Source organism: Leptonychotes weddellii, chromosome 8 (assembly GCF_054177405.1).
Source record: "Leptonychotes weddellii isolate Sample4059 chromosome 8, ASM5417740v2, whole genome shotgun sequence".
Classification (NCBI taxonomy): domain Eukaryota; kingdom Metazoa; phylum Chordata; class Mammalia; order Carnivora; family Phocidae; genus Leptonychotes; species Leptonychotes weddellii.
Window position 1 is genome coordinate 93,969,599 of NC_138376.1, and position 16,540 is coordinate 93,986,138.

The following is a 16,540-nucleotide window of genomic DNA, read 5'->3' on the forward strand; positions in this document are numbered from 1 at the left end:
ATAGGAAAAAGCAAGTCTTTCCACTTAGGGTTACATATCTGACTCTGATTATAATTCAAAAACTGGATTTTGAGATGCTGGATAAACTAAGTTTTGTAATAACACACTGAGGATGTAGTTAAGGGCATTTAGGAGCTAGCAGACCAAGGTTCTAGAAGAGGCTTTGAAGCAGTCAGTGACTTTGAGCAAATTTATGCATTTCTCTAGGGACTAGATTTATTTTCTCGATGTGCCAGGTGAGCTGGATGGTCCCTGAGTTTTCTGTCAGCAATAACATTCATTATTCTCCTTGCCTTCTTCCAGTAAAATAACTCAAGGAAATATAGTTTCAGTTTCCAAAAATTTCTATGAGGAGTTTTTACAGGGATATACCAGAATGAATCAATATACAGGGGCTTTCCATGGAAATTATTCTGAAAAAGACCTGTCCCTTTTGAATGAAGATTTATCAGACTTTATGGAAACTGAACATAAATAAAAACTTTAGGTAGTTATTATTTTTCTATAGGCCATCATCTATTAAGAGAAAGTGAAGTTTGAGGAAGAGCAGATGGTTGGGATAGGTAGCTCATACTAATTGGACAAAATGGAGGACTAAAACAATTTTTAAATGCTTACATATTTATGATCAATATGACATGAATTGTGAGTGTCCGATTAAAGACAAAAACTTTTAAACCAACCATTTATCTTTTCTCTTTAAAATGTAAAGCACAAACTTGCAAGGACTAGAAATACTTTATTTGATGGAATCATTCAAACAGATGAGAGTTAATTCATGTTTTTCAAGTGCTATCATCATTGTAACTTTAAGCAGATAAACCTTAACAATCATTATTAATGTTGTTTACATCTTAATTGGTTTGTTTAAATTCCAGTTCAATAAATTGTCATTTTTTACTTTTTATGAAGTAGTTTTTATAATGACAGCAAAAGAAACAATGATACAATGTAGAAAAGCACTCAGAGGAAAAATTAGTGCCACATCCAAAAGTATTATTTTGGAAATTTATTTTGACATCATTTTTGTATTAAGATATATTGTCATTGTCCACAATACATCTGTGAGGTATCAGGTTGTTTGTCTTGATCCCTATTTCACACATAGGGAAACAAGCATAGTACATTTAGGAAATTTTCTAAGGGCACACATTGTGTCAGGACAGCACTGAGAACAGAATTTATTTCTGATATTTTTCTTACACAGTCCAACGCCTAACATGGTGCCCTAGAAAAAGTAAGTACTCAATAAATATCCATTGAATGAAAGAATGGATAAATCATTCTATGAGATCTAAATAACTGTCATATTTGCCCTTCTTCATTAAATTGGACAAGCTGTAGGAGCAGTTGAGCAATAAACTTTATCCACTGTCCTACCCACAAGTTTCCATTGCTACATGAAGGGGCTTTGCAAGATGATACCATCTGGTCAGTCCTGAAGTTACATACTCCAGGTCCCCCCAAAAGAGTGTCATTAATCTTGGTTCATTATAACGTTGGCTTTTGTGGTGTGAGTTAGCAGACACTAGCATGTGCCTGAGACTAACTCTTTTCACCAAAGTCACTGAAAATCCATTATTGATACTGAATGTGTTACTGATGCCCTAGCCAAATGATATTTTAGTAAAACAGTGTTCTAAATTGGACTTAAAGAATTTAGATAGTTGCAGTCCTTGAAAATAAATCACTTGGCTAGTATTGGCTCTGGCTACCCCACCAGAGGGTAATTACAATTCCAGAAAAGATAACTTATTTCCTGAGTTAATTTGTCATAGGTTGAGTTGCAACTGTAAACATGTTAAAAGTCACATTGGCATAACTTTTAACATTGATAGAAAAATGTGGTAAAGAACATAAGTGTTCATATCACCAGTAGACAAAAAGATGACAAAACCAGAATAGTCATTCCCAGTGATGCATCATCAAGTAAGTTAAAGATTGTCATTCATTTGATTGGCACTGATAACCACTTACCTAAAAAACAAGTAAAACATCTCATGAAGCACTTATGGTTAAAATGCATTTCTTTAATTTTGATGACATTCATTTATATATTTATATATATATATGTATTTGTTGAAACATATTTCTTTAATTTTGAGGACATTCACTTATATATTTATTTATATATATATGTATTTTTTTTTTTTAGAAAGAAAACCTATTTAACTGCACAGAAGGATCCTATTAAAGTGAAATTAGATACTTTTGCATCTGTCACCCGAATTTAGTGAAAATTTAGTAAAATTCCACCCAGGTGACATTTTCATGAGAGCATAGTCTGGAGAAATCTGAAAATACTACATCTCATTTGCTTTTATTTTAAACAAATGATTCACCAGACCTGCCTAATTGGATGGTATATTTCCACTGGAGTGAATGTCCTAATTGTAATTCAATACAAATCTTAGAGATAAGATTTATCAGACATTTCTACTCCATCTTATCATGTCCAAAGTTCAGAGATATTTTGAATTCTATCTAAAAGAGCATCACAAGGAACTTACAGCACTCTTTGGTTCAACTATTACCCATTCTTAGATCATTACCACAACTGAAATAGAAAGAGACATAAATAAAATTAAACTATTAAACATCAACTTCTTGGGCAGATTGCGTTTAGAGATCTACATGATAAAGAGTAGCTTTTGTATAAGCTCCTGTACTCTTTAAACTGAAAGCATAGTCTGTGTTGTCATTTAGAAATATACCTAACTGAAATCGGAATTCCATTTTGTAATTGTGTCAATTATGTTTAAAAGATCATTATTAAGTAAACTAAATTAACCTCTGAGCAATCCTACAGTGAGTAGAAATAGAAAAATATAAGCACCCACGCCTAGCAACAAACACAAATAACAGAGTCTTGAGTGCCAGATCTTTCAACATGTTTGCTTATCATTCAATCCCCTTGCCCACACTTTCTCTCTAGACCAGGCAGAAGAGTAAAACATTTGCAGAGAAATTCCCCAGACTCATGATTTCAATTGCCTATGCCCTGCAGACAAGCAGAAGATCCTATTTGCAAAGTCTTAAAGCACTTGTAAGGGCCCTGCGTGTGTGTCTATTGTCCTTGTTGCTTCTGTCCTGGAGAACTTGACTGGTCAGTGCTCTCTCCAGGACGGTGTGCAGGAGTGACAGGAAACTGAAATCCATAGCCATTGTATCCATCCAAGTAGACACATTGGAAGAAACTGATGGGGCCTATGGAACAGAGCATGAAAACTTGTTAAAACAAGCAGAATACAAGCAGGAACAAAGGTGAAACAGACAGATAGTACAATGTAGGTGGACAGTTACATAGCCTTGACAATAACTAGAAAGTCAATAAACCTCATTGTGTCTTGGATTCCTCACGTGTAAAATCAAAACAACAGCAAAAGCTTCCTAGAAATGTTGTGGAAATTAAATCAGTAAATATATGTGAAGCACTTGGAATCTTTCCTGGCACATAATAAGCCCTTCATAAATGATAATGAAAATGATCTGGCATAGAAAGTCAAAGTACTTACATTATAGGAAGCTATTGATGTGCACTGCACTCAGAAAAACTGTTAGATAGTAACAGATTTTAAAGCATGAGCTTATCGATACGCAAAGTGACTTTTTTTTCTTTCAGTGTTTTAATAAAACCACAGAGAGTCTTGTGGTTCCTAGAGTCTTGAGGTTTTCCACTTGCCCTTACCCTGGAGGCAAGTTCTCTCCTGAGACGCAGAGTTACATTTCATTACACTTCCAGGTAGCAGCTCTGCCATCAGAGCAGAAAGCAACACAGAAACGGTGTTAAAGACAAGCAAGGCAGTGTAGTGCAGTGGGTGTGAGCTTGAGCTGCCAATGTTCCCCGTGCTCCCAGGTAGCAGCTTTGTTAAGAGATGGTGACTTTAGCTTCTCCGAACAATCATGGGCACCTACCGACTCTTCAGTGTTTTCCATTTTATCTATTTGCTTCTGTTAATTAAGAACCACTTTTTGCCGATGGCCAGGAAAGAGAATGACTGTTGAAGCGACTGCTACGTGGAATATGGTGAAGCTGGCCAAATCCATATGAGCCTAAAGCCTTATGAAGTAGAATAAAGCAAGGCTTGGGTGGAAAGCAGCTGAAGGAAGCAACAAGGGATTATTTTGATTTCATCTCCTTGGGTGTCAGCTGACTTGAATCACTCGTTTTCAGTGATGAGAGTAGTTTGGAGAAATCTTGAATTTAGTTCTTTCCTCTCTACTCTATCTCATCCAGAATTATCTTATTATTACTGTTACTATTATTGTTTAGTTCTAGCTTCAGAGAGAAGCAGTAACACAACCTGCCCCCCCCGCCCCGAGGTTGAGTGCTTGGGGTTTGACGGGCTACTGACAGGATGGCAACAAAGCTGGGCTGCATCAAGAGGAATGGCGGCACCAGTGCTAAGAGCAGAAGAGTCCAGCAGAGAGAGGCTGACTTCCAGCTGAACCTAGCAGACATGGGCACAGTTCTGACCCATCTACTTAATTGATGTTGATAGGCTGTTAATGAAAATATCATATAGTTGCAAATCTTAGAGCTTATATAGAAGACTCAGGAATATCAGACTATAGAACTACTGTACAGTAGGGTGAAAATAGGAAATACTGTTTTTCTACAGTAAATCTCCCAATTGAACTTAAATATTTGGTAACTTTTTTACTAAAAATATTGAATTGATTTATTTATAGATTTTTCAATAATATTGGGAAGTGTTGTTAAGACTGCTTATTTCCCCATATTTCTCACAAGATATTGGTATGAGGAGTTATAATGACTATCTCTCTCTTTTTTTTTTTTTTTAAGATTTTATTTATTTCTTTGACAGAGAGAGGCACAGCGAGAGAGGGAACGCAAGCAGGGGGAGCGGGAGAGGGAGAAGCAGGCTCCCCTCCGAGCAGGGAGCCCGATGCGGGGCTCGATTCCAGGACCCTGGGATCGACTATCTCTCTCTTGCCTGTTGCAATGGCCCCAGCATTAAAGCAGACCTTGGAACACAGTAGTCACTTAATATTTGTTCAATGAATCAAGTATTAACGCAGAGTAGGAGGCATGTTAGTAATTTCCTGCAGAAATACATTAAAGAAACATTTAGAATCCAGAGAACATTATTGATGTCATTTCCTCAGATAAATGTCTATTCTTTACTTTAAAATCATTATGTGAGGGGGCGCCTGGGTGGCTCAGTCGGGTAAGTGTCTGCCTTTGGCTCAGGTCATGATCTCAGGGTCCTGGGATCCAGCCCGTGTAGGACTCCCTGCTCAGTGGGGAGCCTGTTTCTCCCTCTCCCTCTGCCTTTACCCCCCACCCCTCATGTTCTCTCTTTCTCAAAAAAATAAATAAAATGTAAAAAAAATTAAAAAATAATAAAAAAACAAAATCATTATGTGAAACAAACTTCCGTCATACCTATTTCAAACATTGCTTCCTTTAGTCTGTCCAGCAATGACTTTAATGCAAATGTGAATGCAAAATGTATCACTTTACCATTTGAAGAAAAATGTCTAATTCGGAAGTACCAGAATAATGAGAATCTTGGATATCGAATTTTGTAACTGCACATGAATGTTGATTGAATTCTAAAATCAATAATCCCAAGGATTGAATATTAAGAGCCTGCCATATATCTGGAAAAACCAAAAAGGACTTTCAATCTTAGAAATGAGTTTCTACGCAATTGAATTGCTGAGTCCTATTTCTACATTTTTTTTCTTTTCGATATAAAAAAGTTTAGCATATCACTTCAGCTGTCTTATTACAAAGCAGACAGTAACACACATTTAAGCACAAGTTCAGTTAAGAGTGCTCAGGATCACAGATGTGTAAAACGTTTTGCAAAACTGTCACTTCAGTCCGTACTTTGTAATTCTTCCAAACATGTGCCTCCTGCATGACACAAAGAGGGATGAAATTCTTTTCGAAATATAAATGACCTACTTTAATGTTATTCTTCATGTCTGTGCTAAACATATTTTTCTTCTAATACTGGTCTTCTTAAGAGTCTTAAAGTGTCAGTTTATAGCTACTACCTCTAATAGAGAATGATTCCATAGTTTTAATGTAATTATAAACTTACTTTTTTGCCTCTTTGTGGAAGACACATCTTCAGCTTCTTCTAGTGGATACAAAAATATGAAAGTAAATAATATGTACATTCCCAGCTGTCACACAAATACGTTGGGACCTGACAATGTCTAAACAGATCCATGATATGAAAGAAACAGGAGTTAATGCCCTCCTTATAATATACACTAGGTTCTTATTTAGATTCTGCTCAATCTCTCACTATAACGTTTTATAGGTAAGAACCAGGGGCAGAAGAGGAGACTGTGGAAGAAATGTGGTGTTTGACCGGCAATTGTTCAAATAAGAAAACTGGTCCTGAGGTGTTGGATGTTAGTGGAGGAGAGCTAGTTGACACACATTTCTTTCTTAGAAGAGGTCATTGATGTTCAGAGTTATAATATGGTAAGAGTGAGCTGGCTAACTGATGAATAGTTCAGTCAAAATCATTCTAAATTTTTGAGGAACTTAAGTTTTTAGTGATCACTTGCCAAGAAAGAATATCAATAGACCGGTGTCCTGTATCCTTCCTTTTCTCATCTGGCTCAAGGACTTCTCTGCTGTAGTGATACACACCATGTATTTATCTAGTGCTGGATAAATTGAAGCTATCTATTTGGACCCCTTTCTCTAAGTTAGAAGTTCTTTACTGGTGTCCATATTTGGGCTTTGGGGGGGTGGTTTTTTGCAAAACCCTGAAATGTTAGGAAGATGTGAGTGTGTGTGTTTCATTGAAAGTTAGGTTTTAGATTTCATCAAGTTCTAAACGTGTTCAAGGACCTTTCTTCTCAAAGTGTGATCCACATACCAAGAGTTTCACTATTACTTGGAGGCTGATATAAAGGTAGTTCTTAGGCTCCAACCCAGATTTATTCCATTCTAAGATTGTCAGAAGATTTATATATAAAATAGTTTGAGAATCTCAGCAATGGTCTAGAAGTCGAAAACATATTAAGAGTTGTTGTTTTTAATAATTCAAGTTGTAAAAAAATCTAAAAATTCAGTATTCAAAAACATATCTTAGGATAAGTGTAAATCATTTAATAAAACTCAGGTGTCCATTCCCTTATGTCTTTCCTCAAAGCACTATTTTCTACACTGTTAATTAATTCTGGGCACTGCTATACTACTTATATTTTCATGGCAAGAACAACTCTTAGTGAACTCTATTATGTACAGGAAAGTAGAATAGAAAATATTTATTACATAACAAGCCAGACTAGAGAGCCAGGAAACCCTTCAGGGAAAACACACACACACACACGCACATCAAATTAGTTGAAACCTTTACAATACAGATAAAGAAATTTAGTCCCGAAAAGACTTGCTCAAGATTGTTCATCTGGTTGTGGTACATTTTTCTGAGGTTTGTTTTTGCTTCCTATCTCCCTCCCTCCCTTCTTTCCTCTATGTCATTGTAGCTAGTATAGGCAAATTATTTCAAATTTTCTTAATAAAAATACGTCGGGCGCCTGGGTGGCTCAGTCAGTTAAGTGTCTGCCTTTGGCTCAGGTCATGATCTCAGGGTCCTGGGATCCAGCCCCGCATGGGGGGGGGGTCCCTGCTCAGAGGGGAATCTGCTTCTCCCCCCTCTTTGCACCCCCCGACCCTGGTCATGCATGTGTGCACTCTCTCTCAATAAATAAAATCTTTAAAAAAAATACGTCAACTTCATCTTTGAACACTTATGTGGTCCTCTTCCTGTCAAATAATATCCCCATAAATCTTGGTTAATTGATAATTTTGAAATATTGTTCTTATAAGCAGATTGGACAAGAAATACATCTAATAATTACTTTCAGATAAACCAGTGTCCACCTATGTACAGATATGCATATATATATATTTTCCAAATAATGTAAAAAAGCTATTTGTTTAAAAATAAGGTTACCATCTAAACATTACTTAGGAAAAGCTGAGGATTAAATCAAGAATAGTTTAATAAAACAGACAAAACATTACAGGTAGCCTTAACAGAAAATTCATAAATATAGTGAAGATCATGAGCTCACCTTTAGCTTTCTTTGAAGCTGATACATCTTCCAAATCTTCTCCTAGAGAGTAAAGAAAGGACACATCTACAGTCTATTTTCCAGATTTCCCAAAGAGGAAATTTTGTATTTAAAGATTTTTGAGTCACAGGATATCTTACTCTATGAACTCAGCATCTAGTGTCACTATGAACAAAAACTTCAGGACACACAAGGGAACATCTCTGACGGAGGAAGGTGGGGAGGAAATGGATACCATGCCAGGCTGTGGTCAGCAGGCTGGCAAAGGCTGACTATGGAAAGAAGGGCCAGTAGTGACTCCCAAATGTGCCTCTGTTCTCTGATTCCTAAATCTCCTTCCCCAAACCACGAGTGCTTCTGGAATTTAGGAAATTTGAGGTAAATAGCTAAATATCCACAAGCTGGATCCTGAGAAAAATATCCACCCACATATTTTATTAGTGGACTGATTAGATTTTAGTCTTTTGACAATTATATAGGCAATTAAAAGACATTAAAAGTTGACCAAAGCTCAATACATAAACAATGACTCAAGGTACATTATGTGAATTACTTGGTGTTTTGTGTACAGGTACATATGGAATAATGTGGAAGAAATTTTAAGTTAGAGATAATTCTAACACAATACAATTAAATGATCTTTAAATATTCATATCAACTTTTTAGCATTTGTAATGATCTGAAAGAGGGCTGGTTTTCTATCATTTATCCAGATTTTGCATACCAGCTGCTCACTAATAAATAGAAAAGGGGTAAAATAGGTCAGTATGCAAATTTTCTCTAATAAGAATGAAATGTGACCTCTAGGAAGAGATGTTATTACGTAAAAGAACAAAATGGGAAAAAGAAAATTACTAGCATTTTCTTGCAGTGAATATTTTTAAACTATTTATTTAAAATTTTATTTTTTTAATTAACAACCTTGGGGAAAAAGTCACATCAGGACTCAGAGGCAAAGACAGAAACCCAAAAATGGCTTTTTTTTTTGGTTTTGTTTTTCTTGTCAGGCTGGAGCAGAGTTTAAATGCAGGCAAGAACCACTCCAGCTCTGGCCACGCCTTACTCTCTACATCTGGGTCTCAAGTATGTCGGTTGCAAACTGGCTTCACTTCATTCAAGGACTTAGCTCAGGCATTCATGACTTCCTCAGTCTGAGCATCCTTTGCTCCTGCCCTTCGCAGTGTCACTTAACTGTGGACTGGAGCATCCACTTGGTCCGCAGCAGTGAATTATAAAAATTTCAGCCTGATTGGCTTAGAAATATTTCAATATAAGCTTAACTCAATTAAATATTGGATTAAATAACCATGGTCTTAAACTTCTCAGTTAGCAGCTATGAATAAAGAAAAGGTATAAATGGGTACATGATATTTCGAAATAACCTAACGATATTTTTTAAATGATGCCAGAGTTTTTAGAAGAGTCAAATAATTGTTATATTTTCATTGTGTAGAGAGAATCTGCTAGTTTCTATGGGCGATGTTTATAAAAATAAAATAATGCCAGGTTCTTATACACAAGAAATATAGATTTTACTTTCGTATGTTATAGCACACTTAAGACTAAGTTACTTATTCTCTGGATCCATTTGTTATCCCTGGAGAAATAAATATGGGTAGAATAAAAGCCTTAGCTTCTTCTCTTTTCCAAATTCTGTATTCTGACCCAGCATAAACCAGCTACAAGTGATAAAAGCTGGTAAGAAGTGAGTCACATGTCAATTGTTCAGGCTAACAGGGAACACAGAGGCACAAGAAGGCAAACTGCAAGCCCAGGGCAGTTGCCATAGAGATGCAGTCTCTATGTACGCAACTTAACAGCAACAGAAATTTACTGAACTAGGAATAATGAATGTACTGTGATTGTCACTGTTCAGAATACAAAAAAGAAATAGCATACTTACAGTTCATTTACTTTTATAACTTGTGCATTGATTAGATGAGTGTGGTTTGGATAAAACAATAAATACTTGACTCTAAAAAGATATAGTTGTTACCATAAAAGAAGTATCAACATATGCCAATGGAATTTTAAGGTGTGACTTGCTTTTTTGGGAGGGACAGTCAAGAAAATATTTTATGAAGGAAGTCTAATTTATTTTTTATTTTTATTATTTTCCCTTGGACGGTTTACCTGAGGAAATATACTTAAGATGAGATGTGGAAAAAGTCAAGAAATATCAATATATAACAGCCGCATCCAATTTTGGAGTTGAATAGGAGAGATGTTTTGATTTTTTGTTAAATTTGCAAAAAGAATAAGGAATGTGATGTTTTACTTTCATAAGTTTTTAGAGTCAGATCAGTGTAGATACCCCACTTGAGTCTGAAAAATAAACAATTCAAGCTGCTAAAAGTGAATAATTTGATATTTGTTGCCTTAAAGGCCTCTGAGCTGGACAGTGCAGCCTCCAAGCCGAACAGGGATGACAAAGGTTCTTAAGTCTAAGGACAATGACTGGGAAGCAGAATCAGATGATGAGTTAGAGGCCTTGGGGTTCTGTGATAAGCTGAGAGTACCCGCATCACTTGAGAAAGAGAGAGGAAGGAAGAATTACCCATATCTTACCATTGAAACATCACAGCTATTACAATATTGATTTTTAGAAAATGATTTGTATACCTTGTATAATTTTAGAGCACAATGAATTTTATTTTCTGCACATATCCCTTAATAAATGGTATCTTTTCATTTAAAATGTGTTCAAGAAAGAAATCATATTTTAATGTACTTTGTAAAAATAACCAGACTAGAATGTGAGAGAATGGATTCAGAGAAAGAAATTGGGAATGTATTTTAATGGTCAGCATAGAAACAATGATTTCTGTGACTGGAAGTCACTGAAGGAGTTGAGTGTAGATGAGGCTTTGTAGGTAGAGTTAAATGGGATTGAGTACATGTGAATGCAAGAGCTTAATACAAGAAGGGATCGCATAATGCATTTTTTTTGAGTTTGGAGGAAGATAGTGGTGCCATTCCCAGCAACAAGGAAATCCCAGGAGGCACTCATTAGCTGGGGATCATGAAAAGTTTAATTTTCTAGGAGTTCAATTGTGGTGTTAGCTGGTCATGAAATTGCAAGTGTCTAATAGGAAGAAAGACAGAAGGCAGGATGTCTGGAAAAGTTTAGAAGTGACATGAATTGAGTTAACAGGCAAAACTGAGTGAGTTGAGAGGTCACTTTTAATGATAGCAATGATATTTAATATCTCTTAACACCATCTGCTGTGCCTTATTATTTCATATGTGTTAGCACATTCAATTCTGACAACTCCTTTGTGAGGTAGTTGCTCTTACTTTAAATCTCCTGTACAGATGGGGCAGAGAGGGGTTAAGTGCTGTCCAAGGTCACAGAGTGAATTAAGTGGCAGGACTGGACCATAGACCGCAATCTACCTAGATCAGAGCCACTTGAATGAGGATTTATATTTATTTCGCAAATAGTACCCCTGTTATTTTTCAGCCACTGTTCTAAGCACTTTATGAAGAATAGCATATTTCACTTCCTCGGCAAATCTGTGAAGAGGGTATTATTACTATTCCCATTTTGTAAGTAGGACAGTTGAAGGCTGGAGACTCAAGTTCCCAGAGCTAGTTAGTGGGGAAAACTGGGATTTAGAGTCAGGCATTCTGGTTCTAGAGATTGTGTTATTAATCACTGTGCCATTCCATCCCTTGAGGATGACCTCTTAAACCCAGTTCTCTCTGATCCTAGAACCTATGCATTATATTGCTGGCTGCATGAATTATCAACTTGTGCAGAGCAGAGATGGAGTGTCCCTCCTCCAACAATCCATTCTCCTTCAGAGGGTATGAATAGAAGAGTTACTTAGCTGTATTTGAAAATGATAATGACAATGAAGGAGGAAAATATATCTGTTCTGTTTGCATAAACACTGTAATTTAGGCAATCATATTCCAAACAATTAAGAATGAAAATATTATCCTGACTTTCAAATTGTAGCCTCCATCCTTTACTTATATAGAAATTTAGATTAAAAAAAAAACAGATTCAAAAGGAATCACAAGTATTAATGAATCCATTCTCCTATCAAATTCAGACATCTCTTCTATAACAGAGTCACATGGGAGGTCTTGTCTGTGTGGCTACTGTTTCAATCTTCTAAACATTTTGATGTCAAAGTCTGGCTTTTGTATAACTCTTTTATACTTATTGAATTAAGGCTACAGACACAGGGTTCTTAGACAACTATTAGTTTATGAAAACAAAATTATCATGATAAAGAAGTCTAAATTTTGTATTTTCAAGTAGTGCTTGGATCTTTTCATTAACTGAAGGAATTTCTTCTTTGTCTCAATTCCACAATCTGCCTCATTTGACATGAGTCTGTTCCAATACTTAAATATCTGTATATACATTTATAAACATTTAAATTTATGAATATAATATGTATATATGTGTGTGTGTTATTCTGTGATTGAGTGTAATGCCCTGAAAAAAATCAGAAATTCTCTTTTCCCTTTGCCTGAAAGTATTCGCTGAGCTCCAAGTCTGATCTCCAGCATGGATCAAAAAGAGAGTCAGAGGGCGCCTGGGTGGCTCAGTTGGTTAAGCGACTGCCTTCGGCTCAGGTCATGATCCTGGAGTCCCGGGATCGAGTCCCGCATCAGGCTCCCTGTTCAGCAGGGAGTCTGCTTCTCCCTCTGACCCTCCCCCCTCTCATGCTCTCTCTATTTCATTCTCTCTCTCAAATAAATAAATAAAATCTTAAAAAAAATAAAAGAGAGTCAGAGCAGGATGGGACTTTAGGAAAGTTCAGGAGATAAGCCTTTGTCTGTATGGAGTCAAGGGTAGTCTTGGTTCTATGAGGTGGAAAACAGATAAAACTTAAACAGCCAATATGTTGGCATTAAGGAGATTGTGTGTGTGTGTGTGTGTGTGTGTGTTCATATAACATACAAATATATATGGATATATATATTTATATAGCATTGATATGAACACTAAAATTTGACTGGAGGGGAATTCTAAGAACATGAAAAAATGTGGAGTCTAGTCTCAGTTCAATGATAGGTATGGTGTATAATTGCATGTATTTTTATTTTTTATTTTTCTTAAAGCTTTTATTTATTTATTTGACAGAGAGAGCGAGAGAGCACAAGCAGGGGGAACCGCAGAGGGAGAGGGAGAAGCAGGCTCCCCGCTGAGCAGGGAGCCCGATGCGGAGCTCCATCCCAGGACCCTGGGATCATGACCTGAGCTGAAGGCAGACACCTAACCGACTGATCCATCCAGGTGCCCCTACATGTATTTTTAAATATATGGACTTGATATATGAATTAGCAAATTTTATACTAAAAATTACAAATTTATCATTCTCACAAACAATCTTATCTTGGTTCCATTTCTTATTTTCCATAATAGTAGTTCTCAGATTTTTGGTTACAGAAACCCTTTACAATCTTAAAAAATTAAGGACCGCAAAGAACATTTGCTTATGTGGATTATGTCTATTGATAATCAATGTAATAGAAATTAAAATAGACATTTTTTTTTTTTAAACACAAGGATCCTCAAGCAAACAACTCCTTAGTCATAAGAGTGATGATGTTCTCACGTGCCATTTAGCTTTTGGAGAATTCCACTGTATACTTGTGAAAAAAATGAGAGTGACAAAGGTAAGTAATGGCTGAGTATTAAAATGTAAAATATTTCAGATGACCTGAGAGGATTTTGGAGATCTTAGAGACCCAAAGATTATTACATTGAGAAATGCTACTCTAAATGAAGAATTCTATCTCTATGAAATAACCAACATATTACCAAAGGAAATAATTAAACATAAACCTGTCAAAAGGAAAGGCAATTATTAAAAAAAATAAGTTCGTTAGCCATATAAGCCAATAACAAGTCAAAGTAGTTGAGAAAACAAGAAAATAAAAGTTACATTTTGAGGGAAAAAAAACATATTTCTCTGACACAGAAACAAGTAAAACAATGCAAGATATAAGCAGGATAGAGACAAAGCAAAACTGGATTCTTCAAAACAAGAATTATTACAGAAGAAATACCTGATTGTATTTCCAGCTACCTTTTTATTTTATGGAAAAATTATTACATATAATAGCAACTATTTGTCAAATAACTAATGCTAATTTTGCATTAAAAGATAAATTTTAAACTAAGTTGAAATATACAATGAATGTAAAATTTTTAGATTTAGGATAAGATATCTATTTCTTGCTTGTTTGCTTATTTTCTCTTCTTTCCCTTTCTTCTTTTTTCTGTATTAAAACCATCCTTCCTAAATTTGGATAACTGGAATAAATTTAACACCACTATCACACATATACATATTAATTAATTAGAAAATTATATGTACAGTGGTTTTAATTTTTTTTAAAGATTTTATTTATTTATTTGACAGAGAGACAGTGAGAAAGGAAACACAAGCAGGGGGAGTGGGAGAGGGAGAAGCAGGCTTCCTGCCGAGCAGGGAGCCTGACGTAGGGCTCGATCCCAGGACCCTGGGATCATGACCCAAGCCAAAGGCAGATGCTTAACGACTGAGCCACCCAGGCACCCCGAGCCTTTGTTTTTTTAATGATGACATTAATATGTACAATAGGGCTTTTGTTCTAGATCTTCACTCTTTCAACTAAACTTTCTATCTCTACTCTCAGAGCACTTTGCTCTGTGCCCTGGAAAACCTGAAAGAAGTAATTTGCAGTCAAGTGGAGAAAATGGACCAGTATCTGAACAGAAATAAGATATTATGGGTTGCAAGGCAGTATATGACAACCATCAAAATAAGTGTGAGATGTTTTCAATGGTGGAACGACAGAGATCAAAGAAATCTTCTGGAAGCTATCCTGTGGGAGATGGACCTTGAAGAATCATGATGAACTGGAAATGGACTGTGAAGGATCCCATGGCCAGAAATGGGAAGAAAAATCCATGAAAAAGGAATGACAGGATCAAAGGATGGAGGAAAATCAGGAACATGGAAAGTTGAATTGTTTTGGTGTCTCCCATAGGTATAGACAACGATTACAGAAAAAAGATTTAAAATGTAGTTTAAGACTGGATCCGTAGAGGCTTTAGATCTTCAGGCTAAGAAATGTAGAACATATTCTAAATTTGCCATGAGGAAATATTGAACACTTATTGTATAAATAGCCTAATCAATTTGAAGTTTTGGAAAAAATCTGTTTCGTAGACATGAAATGGAAGAATGACAGAAATCAGAAAGGGACGGGCTGGAAAGACACTGCAATGGTTCAGAGGAGAAATAGTCCAAGCTAACATGACCTGACAACTGAATTAGAGCCAGAAACAAAGAAGAGTGATTAGTCAAAGTAGAATTTGAAGTTTTAGGTCTAAGTGACTGAAGAATGGAAATCATATGGCAATTCCCTTTAGGATTTGCTGAGGTTGAGGGATAGGTGAAAGATGAAAGATAAGATAGGAAGGTCAGTCGTGAACCTGTGCAGACAACAAGGTGAAGCTGGAGTTGAAAATGTGGTTCCAGAGCTGATAAGGCAGGTTAGGCTTCAGAACAATTTGGGGTCTTATCCACAAAGAGGTGGATAACAAGGTGGGATGATCCCTCTGAGAAAGAGTGCGAAGAGGAGGAAAGAGAGCTGAGAATGGAAGAACTAATCCTCTGGAAAAAAAAAAGCAGCAAAGCCCATCCTGAGGAAATATGCTCAGACTGAAAAAAAACAGTCTGATACTATGAAAACCAAGAGAGGAAAACATTTCAAAAAGGATGAGAGACCAACAATGTTGAGTGCACCAGAGAACGGGGAAGAAGTGAGAAAGATAAGCTCAACAATTAGGACGTCTGGGTTGAGCTTCAAGTGCGTTATTTGAGGAAAATGTTGGAGGGCAATATTCAGGTTGCCTGAAGAATTGGTGGGAGACATTTCAGAAGTGTGATTGTAAATGAAAGCAAAAGTACAACTTCAGGAAGCAGAAGGAGCAAGGAAAATTTCATCTGAGAGAGGAGTCTGAAGATACCTGCAGGTGAAGGGAGGAGGGTTTCTTAGAGCGAGAACTGAAGATGCAGGATGGAGGGAGCCAGCATCAGGGGAGGCACGAAGGGATGATGGAGTCAAGGAGAAACACGGAGTGATAAATCTTAGGTGAGAAGCAATGCTTCCACATCTGAACATGGGAGCGTAGGGGTGTGTAAAATAATGCGAAAGGTTAAAAGAGATTGTAATTTGGAGAGAAGAAAAATTTCAAGGAATCCACATTGATGGCATAGATTGTGAATTTTACTTTTCTTGTTTTTAAAGATAAAATTTCCTAGGTAGTGCCCAGCCTGCTCTGTGTACTCTTAGCAAGCATGATAAATAAATAAAAACTACCTAAATAATGCATACATGTGTACCAGCAGTTACTGCATGTTTATTTCTACTAGCAATCTATTCTGATTTGTGCAGATTTTCAAGAAAGGCTGGGATCCTAAAGCATCGACACAAAAGTAACTTTGCA

General features: G+C 36.3%; 1 protein-coding gene across 13 annotated transcripts in view; it reads right to left on the reverse strand.

Annotated features, from left to right (window-relative positions):
• Positions 1-719: 719 nt before the first annotated feature.
• TRDN (triadin) overlaps positions 720-16,540 on the reverse strand; it is a 373,567-nt gene continuing 357,746 nt past the window's right edge. For 7 of the 13 annotated variants that reach the window (XM_081828915.1, XM_081828916.1, XM_081828907.1 and 4 more), the window contains 3 exons: positions 8,077-8,118; positions 6,078-6,116; positions 720-3,207 (listed from right to left, as the gene is read on the reverse strand). In XM_081828915.1, coding sequence (XP_081685041.1) covers positions 3,068-3,207; positions 6,078-6,116; positions 8,077-8,118 — 221 coding nt within the window. In that variant the 3' untranslated portion in view covers positions 720-3,067. The remainder of the gene's footprint in view (positions 3,208-6,077; positions 6,117-8,076; positions 8,119-16,540) is intronic. The other 6 variants (XM_081828908.1, XM_081828905.1, XM_081828913.1 and 3 more) reach the window with 3 other exon arrangements.